At 34.8% G+C, this 12,158-nt stretch overlaps 1 protein-coding gene across 1 annotated transcript in view; it reads right to left on the reverse strand.

The window, feature by feature from the left end:
* Window positions 1–12,158, reverse strand: part of jbug (filamin-type immunoglobulin domains fbug) — an 879,391-nt gene that overhangs the window by 703,307 nt on the left and 163,926 nt on the right. Inside the window, exon 5 of the mRNA XM_090401914.1 lies at window positions 252–369. Coding sequence (XP_090258040.1) covers window positions 252–369 — 118 coding nt within the window. The remainder of the gene's footprint in view (window positions 1–251; window positions 370–12,158) is intronic.

Raw genomic sequence — 12,158 nt, forward strand, 5'->3', positions numbered from 1 at the left:
TCTCTCTCTCTCTGATTTTTGTTTTAAATAAAATTTATACAAGAAGCAGAATTGTTAATGGCTACATAAGAAATTTATGACACTGACTGATTAAAATATAAAGTAATTATTTAAATAATTTAACATGATGACTTTTCATTAATTTTCTAGACAAAAGATTATTATGCTACTATTATGCATTTTTATGCTAATAAATTTAAGAAACAGCATGATTAGTGATATACAATTTATGTAACAAATCTTTTACTTACCACATTGCAAGTTCTTCTCCCAGTAAGCACGATCTTGTTTTAGGTCAGAATATGTGGGCACTTTAGCTCCAAATGAATTAACTAGTGCACATAATGCAAGGCCATTATTCCAGTCACTCTGTAGTGGAATAAATTTTTTAATTAATATGAACAGCATATAACTCTCATAACAAAAAAAAAAAAGAAGTTGTTTGTTCAAAAAGACTTCAGTAACTGAATTAAGTAAATATAGTAAAATTATAATCAATATACTTTATCTTATCTTCTTAAATAAAACTTATTTGACATATGTAAGACTATCAACTGTAAGAATTATGAAACTAACTAAAAACTGGATCTACAACTTTGTCAGTAGGGGGGAAAAAAAAAACTCATAAGGAGTTCAAGTTCATTCAACCATTGTTGAATTTCTGTAGCACATTAAGCATTTTAAATACTCTGTATTTTGTTATAAAAGTATAAAAATTAATCATTATTTAAATTAAGGGGATATTAAATCCCACATTGTTTTAAAACTGAATAAGAAACTCAAAGATTGGAATCAGAGAGTTTCATGCCGAATATTCAGCATGAAACTCTCTGATTTGAACAATGTGAGATTTAATATCCCCTTAGTTTAAATAATGTTTATATCGCTGAAATGAAGCCTATTGGCTCTTTATATTTAAGTAAAAATTAATCAATTTATTATAAAAAATAGTAATACTGTGACTACAACTAATAATTACTAAGTGTATGAATATCAATAGTTCAGATTGCAATAAAATGTAAAATTACTGAAATCACAAACTGCACATTAATTATTATTGTTATTGTCAGCAGTTGTAATTTCATATTGATAAAAGTGTTGTCCATTCAAGCATTTCGCTGTCTTCCTCTCCTTCTCATGTCCTAAGATTTTTTTTTTCCCCAATGATTTATTCATGCAAAAATATGTTCAAAACTGTTTAGCAATTAATACCAGATTATTCCTTTTTCTACCTAAAATCTTAATTCCTGCTGGAAATTTATCTAATTCAGCCATCTCATAACATATTGACTATAAATATTAAAAGACAGGATGACAATACACACTCCAGTCTCATCTTTTTCTCTGTCCATTTCTCAGAAGAATGTTTTCACTGAATATTTTTGATTGCTATAGAGTTATCTAAATTATACCTGACAAGAAACTATATTCTTCTTTTTATCCTTTACCCAAGCAGCCTCTATATAAAGGTTATTTTACATAGAGGTACTGAATTCATTGCATCATCATCCCATCATGCACAGCATACCTGCTTTCAGATGTGTATATTGTCATGCATTATTGCAAGGGTCACAACCTAGACTGGGTTTGACAATTACTGATGTCTCATCAGTAGGGGACATCAGTAATTGTCAGGGCCTCTATAGATACAAAACCTAAATCAATGCAGACATAATTTTGCCTATGTAAGTAGCAAAATGGGTGTAGCCCAGCTGTGAAGATACTTTACATGCCAACATTTGTCTGCTTGTGTTTGAATAAAAGATAAAAACAAAAATAGCATGAATGTAGAAAGATGTAGAAAGTAACTTTCTATATCTTTCTCTCATCCTGAGATTTTTATTTAATAAGGTCAAAGCACCTTGTGGCAACTTGTATAGGTAAAATTTATAAGCTCTGCATTACTTCAACCTTGGCATCTCTGGGTCTGGCTCCCACTGACGAGACCTCAATAAAGGTCGGAACCAGTCTTGGTAGTGGCCCTTTCCTCCAATGCATAGCATCATACATCTCTCCAAGGGGATGTGCTTTACATTAGGGGAGATACTAAAGGAAAGTGATCAGAGCTTACTCTGGTACACAATAAATAACGGAAAAAAAACTCACATAGAAAGATTATTTATTAGCATAATTTTCACCTGTGTGTCACAGGCATCTTCAGTACATTAAGCTCAAAATTAAACACTAACTGACAATTCCAAAGAGCACCACCTAAGTAGCTGGTGTAAGATAACTAAAAAGGTCAATAACTTTCCTAAAAAAAAAAAAAAAAAATTAATACAATTTTGTTCTACAGACGATCTTTTAACAGAAAGAACTACAATACATAATTTCTTCCTTTCTATCTAATGGTTATAAGAATTGCTTCATTAAAAGAACTTTGAGTAGTTTAATGTCTTCCTCTTCAAACACAGAGGAAATAACGCACATTACTATCCCTTATGTACAAGGCATCAGTGAACGTATAGCAAAAGTTTTAAATCCACTGAATATTTTTGTTGCCTTTTGACCGTTTAGAAAAATCTCCACCTTTCTCACTTCTCCTAAGGACAAGCTTCCACATCTTAATCATCCAGGTGTCTACCAGATTTCGTGCTCTTGTGGATTATCTTATTTCGGACAAACGGGAAGATCTGCCTCTATTCGACTAGAAGAACACCAATCTTATATTGAATACTTTAAACCTGAAAAGTCTGGACTTTCTGAACATGCCATCTTCACCAGACACAGAGTTCATTGGAGAAAGACAAGAGTTCTTCACAAAAGTCAGTTTCTCAAGGAACGCCTTTATAAAGAAACATGTGAAACTCTACTTCATTCTCCTAACTTAAACAGATCCGACGGCTTACGTCTATCCCCTTTATGGGAGATAGTACTTTACAAATCAGCTAATCTTTCCTAACTTTTTATTGTATTAATTTTTTTTTTTTTTTTTTTAGGAAAGTTATTGACCTTTTTAGTTATCTTACACCAGCTACTTAGGTGGCGCTTTTTGGAATTGTCAGTTAGTGTTTAATTTTGAGCTTAATGTACTGAAGATGCCTGTGACACACAGGCAAAAATTATGCTAATAAATAATCTTTCTATGTGAGTTTTTTCCATTATTTATTGTGTACCGATATGTCTACTCACGGTTTACCTCTTTTAAAACTCAGAGCTTACTCCACCTTTACCACGAGTTGCCTCAGACCTGAACTATGTTCAGGTGCAAACTTGACTTACTTGTCTGTTTGCTTACTTGGGAAAAAGGATTAAAACCAAGTTTATAAAATTGCTTGGTATCTTTAACATATATATATGTATATATATATATGTATGTATGCCAGCCTGGTTGGCCGCTCTGCAGCCAAGAGGCTGCGAGTTCAAATCTCACATAGTTATGGATGTTTGTGATTGTCTTCCACCTTCATACATTAATTCACCCAAGTATAGATACACTCTCCCGACATGGACTGGGTCACCATGGGAGTAGTAGACCCAAAACCTCCCTCAATGGGAGAGGCCTTCACCCTGCAGTGGGAAGAAAAATAGGCTGTTCATCATCATGATATATATATATATATATATAATTTTTTTTCCCCGAAATATATATTTTTATGAATTTAGCCTCTATGCTCATTGCATAGAGCAGTGATGGCGAACCTATAACACGCATGTCAGCACTGACACACTTGAGGATTTCAGGTGACACACCTTGGATGTTGAAAGATATTGGTACTCTGATGAAAAAACTGCGATAAATCATGTAAGATCGCTCTCAGTTAAGGTGAAGGTAGGTTTTGGTTCATTGAAAGAATTATATTTTGTAGTTGGCCTGTTTCTATTTTATTTTGTAGTTAGCCTATTTCTATTTTATTTTGTAGTTAGCTTATTTCTATTTTATTTTGTAACTAGCGTATAAACAACGAGCATTTTAAGTTTACATTTTCTTTCTTAATCATTATAATTTCTGCTTAGTCATATGATATCATAAAAATTTATAAAAATTATTATCAATATTATACGATACAAACTTATAAAAATTTATATATTATAAACTTTTAATTATATTTTAATTAATTATATATTATAAACTTTATATATTATAAAGTTTTCATTTGACTTCTGTGTGATATTCGTTCATGCATGCATTCCAAGTCTCTCGAATGAGTAATACAAGTTCTAAACATATTTAAAACCACTTTAACAGAAAATATAATTCGCAGCATTAAATATTGAATTTATCTAAGTAAATAATGAAAACATTTTTATAGTTGCAATAAATTCAGTAAATTTTGTTAAATAATGCAAATAGTAACAACTTACAATGACGTTGCAACAAAACCTACTAAACAGCTGCTATTTAGTAGCATGACAGAGAGTAAAACATAACAAGGTTGCTAAGAACGTACTGGTAATAAATCTGGAAACCCTGCTGAAAGAAGTAGTGGTAGTCTTGCATGGTCTGCCACTTAAGTAATTTGAGTTGCTGGTGTATAATTCATTTCCAGTATTTGTGGGTTCTTATTAATTATTACTGCTTAATTACCACTGTATATAATTCTGCTCTTTTTTAATTTGTGAACCCTTTTAGAATGGCAGCTAGCACTAATAAAAAACTAAAATTATCACAGAAAGGAAGTGGAAGAAATTTCCAAGATGCCTGGACTGAACAATATGATGTTATTGATAGAGGTGATAAAGTTCTCTGTAAATTGTGTGGTGAGCTATCTGTGAGTAGAACTTGGAATGCAAGAAGACATTTTGAAACTGAGCACAAATGGCTCCTAGAAAAAACTTTTGAAGAATGCAAAGAATACATATCGCAACATCTAAAACTGTCAGAATCACAATCAGGGACTTTAATTAAATTTGTTTCAGGACCTTCAAATTTAGTAGCCGCAAGTTACAGTATTTCACATACTATTGTTGAACATGGGAAACCACTTAATGATGGTGATTATATTAAAGAAGCTTTTGTAAAGTGTGCACCATTTTTATTTGAAAATTTTCATAATAAGGAAGCTATTGTAAAGCGCATCAAAGAGTTACCATTAAGTAGGAATACTATTAAAGACAGAGTTATATCAATGAATGCTAGTATAGAAAATCAAATACAACAAGACTTGAACTCATGCTACTGTTTTTCCATTTGTCTCAACAAAACTACAGATATTACGTCATCAACTCGATTGGCTATTATTGCAAAGTATGTTCACGGTGATTCTATGCACAAGGAATTGATGAAGTTAGAAAATTTACCTCAAAACATGACAGGTAAAGACATATGCGACTGTGTTGTTAAAGTGTTCCTTGAGAAATAGATAGATTTATCAAAAATATTTTCGATTACAACTGATGACGCGCCTAATATGGTTGGCTGTAATGTTGGTTTTATCAAACAATTTACAAAATATGTTGGTCATCCCCTGGTTTGTTTCCACTGTATTATACATCAGGAGACACTGTGTGGAAATCAGGCTTAAAGGATTTGGATGATGTGATGAGAATTGTGACAAAAGTAACTAATTTTATTGCTGCTAGGGCTTTAAACAAATGAGAATTTAATTCACTTTTAAGTGAAGTTGAATCAATGTACAATGGTCTATTAATGTACAATAATATTCGATGGTTGAGTCGTGGCCAAGTACTTGAACGGTTTGTTGAATATTTAAATAAAATTAAATTATATTTAAATACAAAGGGCATGGAGCACGAATTTTCTCAGTTGAACGATTCTGCCTGGCTCAGTGAGCTGATGTTTTTCATAGATTTTTCATTGCACCTGAATGAACTTAATATACAATTGCAAGGTTTCAGAAAATCTGTCAATGTTATGTTTGGTACGATCAAGAGCTTTGAGAATAAACTCAAAATATTTCAACGTGATTTAGAAAGTAACAATTTTAAGTATTTCCCAAGAGTGAAAATTTTTTTTTAACGGAACCAGCCCCAAAAATCATGAACAACATATCAACCAAACTATTGAAGTTCTAAAATCAGTAACTGAGCAGTTTTCTTCTAGATCTGAGCAATTTCGAATGTTGGAACAAACATTCCAACATTCAAAATTAAATCGAATGAAATTAAATTTGAATCTTAAATTAGACGGCTTTGAGTGGTTGGATTTAAAAGATCTAGAAATGCAACTAGCTGACTTCCAGTGTAATCCTATCTGGAAAAGAAAGTTTATTGCTCTTAGAAATGAATTAGAAGAACTTGAGTGGGAACGTCTGCGTGATACCCAGTGTAAAAATTCAGACTGCGAAATTCTAAGCGCGTGGAATAGCCTTCCCGAAAACTTTCATGTTCTTAAATTCTTTGTTAAAGCTCTTCTAACAATTTTCTCTTCTACATAATCCTGTGAAACTCTATTTTCTGTCTTAAATAATATCAAATTGAAAGGGAGAAATAGATTGAGCAATGATTTGAGCACTGCCTGTGTAGCATTAAAATATACACACTATAGCCCTTCTATAAAGCAACTTTCTACCAGTACTCAGCAACAGAAAAGTCATTAAATGTAATGTAAGTTTGTAATTTCACTTTATTAAATTAATTGTATAATATGAATTCATAGATTTTATATCAATGTCCTATTAAATAAATAGCCTAATATGATATGTATAAGTCACCATCTATGATTATGTAGTTAAATTTATAATGCATGTATGCAAGTGGCACATCAACAACGTTAATATTTAAAAAAAAAAAGACCATTTAACTAAGTGGTGGTTCCACTCAATGAGAGGCCCACCCTGCCACAGAGAACTCTCAGCTGCCTCTGCACAATGGCAGGCTCACCACACCACCAAGAAGAGACACTCATAACCCAGGAAAAAGCATCCACCGAAGCAACTACAAGACCACTTCAGCAGATTTATCACATCTTGTTTATGTGGGTAAAAAGGTTCGCCATCACTGGCATAGAGGCTGAGTTCATTGCATATTATTATTATTACCCCAAGACCTCATGGAGTCAAAGACTCATCTGGGAGGTCCTTTTATCACACACACATCTCATCATACCGTGTCTTAAACACACTCAAACTCCTTGCAGACACCACACTCTCAGGCAAGGCATTCCAATCATTCACAACTCTGCACGAAAAAAACCTGCCTCTCACTCCCCTACTCACACCCTCTTTATACAGTTTCCAGGGATGACCTCTGGTTCTTCCCAAATCTCCCACTATTTTCTGTAGAACTTCTCCAGCATTGATTCTATAACAACCCCTTACCAACTTATAGGTCTCTATCAGTCCACCAGACTCTGCAAATTACATCTTCTCAATCTTTCCTCATACTCGACATTCTAGAGGTCAGAAACTACCTTAGTCAATCGCCTTTGGACCTTTTCCAATCTCCTCATCCTTCTGAAAACCAGGTGACCAAATCTGGGCACAATAGTCAATGTGTGGCCTAATCAAAGCCTTATACAACGGAACAAGAATCTCCCTACTTCTACACATCAGTGTCCTCCACATCATTCCCAGAAGCCTTTGTTGTCTTCACAATTTTGGCTATGTGTCCCCTAAATTTCAGATCCTTATCCACTATCACCCCCAGATCTCTTATTTCCTCTACCTCCAACAATATATTCTCACCAAGCATAAATTCTGCATCCCATCTTTGTTTTCCAAATTTTAAAACCTTACATTTTGCAACATTGAACTCACATCTCCATTTTCGTGCCCAATCACTCGATTTATTCAAGTCTTCTTGCAAGGCCACAACATCTTCGCCACTCTTTATGGTTCGTCCCAACTTTGCATCATCTGCAAACAACTGAATATCTCCATCCAAATCTTCGCCAATATCATTAATATACAAGTTAAACAGCAATGGCCCTAAAACAGACCCCCCTGAGGCACTCCACTAGTGACTTTCCTTTTCCTGGATATCGCACCCCCATACACAACTTGTTAATACCTATCAGATAGCCAGTCTCCAATCCAATGCACTAATCTAATATCCAACCCTATCTGCTCTAGTTTGACTGTCAACTTATCATGAGGTACTCTATCAAAAGCCTTTGCGAAATCCAAGTATATTACTGTGTATCCTTCTCCTCTGTCCAAGGAAATATTGGCTGTATTTAAAATATTCCTTAGTTTCCTAACAGTATTAAACCTGGAGGTCAGAGTGATAAAAAGAATACACTATGAAACATTTGTATTCACATTTCCATTCTTGCTTTGTAATGTATTGTATTTCATGCTGAAGAAGTAATGAGATACTCATCACGAAACATAAGGAAATATGTTTATATTTCCTTATGTTTCGACTATATCTCATATTTCCTTATATCTCACCTATACACCTAAAATTACATAAGGATTAAAACATTCAATATTAAAATAGTAGATGTTCAGAAAAACATTTTCATTAAAATATCCCCTGAATAGGAATAAATCAAAAACAGAATGTTTGGAGCTAGCTGAAAGTTTTTTCACTTGGTTACACCATAAGCTAAAGATGCCAAGAAATTATATTCTTGATTTCGTCATTTATCAAAGTGTCAGCACAAAGTTTGCACATAACTTCACGACTGGGTTACTTGTATATAGAGGCTAATGAATTCACATCGATTGCATTAGTATCCCATAATACACGACACATAATTCTTATAGACATGTCAATGCTATACATTAGGAGAAGGCCACAAACCTGGATGGTTTCAACCATTATAAAGGTGAAAAAAGTCTCCAAAAACTGGGGTGATCCCTCAACAATGAGTGACCCAAAAGATCATTTAACTCAGTGGTGGTTCTACTCAGTGACAGGTCCACCCTGCCATACAGAACTCTCAGCAGTGGCTCTGCACAATGGCAGGCTCACCACACCACCAAGAAGAGACACTCATAACCCAGGAAAAAGCATCCACCGAAGCACCTACAAGATCACTTCAGCAGATTTCTCACATCTTGTTTTATGTGCGGGAAGGTCTCCAAAAACTCGGATGACCCCTCAGATTGCCCAACAATGAATGCACTCGAACAATCATTTAATTCGGCAGAACTCTTATGGCGAAATCCTCAAGAGAGCCAAAGTTTTCATTCAAGACAATAGACTTCCACATCAACAGAATAGTCAGTAATGCAGGGTTACCTCCAAAAATTTGTGTGATCCCTCAGACCTCTCAAAAACGAGTGACCTGAAGGATCATCATTCGTTAGGGGCTCTACTCAGTGACAGGCCCACCCTGTCGCAGAGCAGAGTCCTCGGCATTGGCTCCACCCAAACAGAGCAGCTCAGCAGTGGCTCTGCCCGGCAAGCCCATATTACTACTGAGCAGAGCCACTCATGATCCCAGGGAAAAGCATCCACTGAAGCATCCATTAGCCTCTATATACAAGTAGCCCAAAATTTATTTTTGGACTAAGGAAAAAACTTGCCAGTGAAGTTCACTGATTATGGAAATTCTTCAACCTACAAATGACTATGTAGTATATGGTTCACCAAAGAATAAAATTGGGTGTACTGTAATCAGAAGAGTTAATGTTTGATTTGTTCTGGGTGACACAATGACAGCAAAGAGCATAATGTGCCAATATAAAGTTTAGAGCAGTACACAAGGTAATAGGTAAAAGAGAAATAAATAAATAAATAGCATCTTCCTAGTAGCAAGACTTATACGTTGGTTAGACATAACTGGTAATTAGTTTACGGAATTAACAACGCATATAAAGTATATTAATTAAAGGTAACTTTAATGAATAACTTCTATATTTCGGCAACGTCACATTGCCATCTTCAGGAACATAAAGATATGGTATGTGCACTCAGGAACTAACACAAAGCAAATGAGGAAGAAAGCAAGAAACTAATATTGTTCCTAAAGTCCTAATGGTGCCCTCTTGTGGGCTAATTTGGTAGTCTTGGCAGTTGGGCTGAAGTTCTCATAATGAAAGTCTCCCAAATTTGGGGCAGTTTCATGCACCCAAATTTGTTGAGGTTAGGAACGTTTTTTAAAGCTGCTGAAGATTCTTTGAATAATCTTTCATATTTAAACTTGCTGCGATGAATTATTTTTGTTTTCTTCCAACGAATTTTATGGTGGGTATCTAAGGCATGATCTGCCAGCCCAGAGCAGCTGTACTGGTGAAACCGGATGTAGTCTTTGTGTTCTGAAATCCTGATATTTGTTGTTCTGCCTGTTTGGCCAAAGTAGGACAATTTGCAGCTGCAAGGGACCTGGTATACACCAGTTAGGTCTAGGGGAAGTGGTTGGTCTTTGGTAGAGCGGATAAGGGATGCCAACTTTTTATATGGTCTGTAACAGGAAGTAAGGTCATATTTTTTGAGGATATTGGTTATTTTCTCAGAGGTGCCCTGGATGTAGGGGATGGTGATAGACTTGGTGTAATCTTTATTGTGGAGGGGTGGAGGGGGGTTGTGGTTTACAGGTTTTAGTATTTTTTGGATTTTTTTGGGGTTATAGCCATTGGCTAAGAAAGTGTTGAGGATGTGGTTTAGTTCAATAGTCAGGGCCTTGTCATCTGAGCAGATTAATTTTGCCCTGTTATATAGTGTTTTTATCACCCCATATTGTGAGGGGGGAGGAATTGTTGGTGAATGTATCTGCCAGTGTGGGTGGGTTTTCTGTAAACAGAGAAAACCAAAGATCCACCAAGCTAGTGGGCGATTAAAGTGTCTAGGAAGGGGAGGGTGTTGTTTTCCTCTTTTTCTAAGGTGAACCGGACTCTGGGGTGTTGGTTGTTTAAGTGTGCTAGGAAGGAGTGGAGTGTGTCTGAGCCATGTGGCCAAATAGCAAACACATCATCCACATAACGAAGCCAAATAGTGGGTTTTTGTGGGGCAGAGTTTAAGGCTTTCTCTTCAAATGTCTCCATAAAGAAATTGGCCAAGGGTGGGGAAAGTGGTGAACTCATGGCTGTCCCCTCTATCTGTTTGTAGAACTTTCCTTGCCAAACGAAATAGCCTGAGTTCATTGTGAAAAGATAACTGAACTGAATTTTGTTTGGCATATGAAATATTATTTTATTAAATTAGTAGTGCTTAACATCAAACAAATATACACATACAAAGGAAAATGAAGTGCAAAAAACATAGCTCCATCTTCTTGAATATAGTGAAGTAACAGAAACCAAAGCTTGCACTATGAAATATGATGTTCTTTTGCACAGTGACAAATTATAGTTATCTCTGTAAAATTACTGAATTTGTCCACACTGATGGCTAGTTATGGTAGCAGAGTAACCATAGAAAATGATAGTAGAATTATTTAATGAATACCTCATCAGTGTATATCATACTAGTGTGAATGATACTGTGCAACATGAAGAAGGGAGGCAGGTATTAAAGGAATTAAAGGTGAAAGAATCAGAGGTGTATCAAGTTTGGGTTAGATGTTAATAAGCTGTGGGAATGGATGACATATAATGTATTTTTAAAGAAAGTGTTAGCTATCCCCTTGACCTGGTTATTTAATGAACGTCTTGCTGTGGGGAAGGTTCCTAAGGACTGAAAAGAAGACAAAATATTAGCTCTCCATGTGCATAGTTTTAGGACAGAAGTTTCCAATTTCAGACAAGTCTGTGTATCTGTGGTTTTGGTTAAAGTGTTTGTAGAAATTGTAGAATTCTGCTTACATTTTATGATGAGATGACAAATGTATTGGATGAGGGAGATTATATGCACTGATTTTCTTGGACTTTGCAAAAGTAATTGACCACATGATAGATTGGGGTATAAAGTGCAGAAGATGGGACTATAGAACAGATTGGCTAGATGAATTGAAGACTGAACTTTCTGAAAGATACCAGCAAGTTGTGTATAATGGAGCAGTGTAATGGTCTAAGAATACTGTATAATGGCCTAAGAATTTAAGTAAAAATTAAAAAAAAAAAATTGTTTAATCTACAGAAACGAAGTATTAATGTTATAGTAGCCAGTTTCATATTGCACTGATGAATTATTATAATATTCTTCACCAATATAAGGAAAATAAAATGTATTTCACTTTTGCAGTGAAAAAAAAAAAGTGTTGCAAAATTCATTATTCTTAAAATATATATATGAGGTGTGGCTATTAAATAACGAGACTGGTTGCAAAAATATGATTTATTATTACAATTGTACAACTTAATTGTTATCCCCTTCAACATAGTCCCCTCCTCTATCTATACACCGTTGCATACGAATTTTTCATTGTT

Source organism: Typopeltis vanoorti, chromosome 12, assembly GCF_054136105.1.
Source record: "Typopeltis vanoorti isolate ZY-2024b chromosome 12, IOZ_Tvanoo_1.0, whole genome shotgun sequence".
Classification (NCBI taxonomy): Eukaryota; Metazoa; Arthropoda; class Arachnida; order Uropygi; family Thelyphonidae; genus Typopeltis; species Typopeltis vanoorti.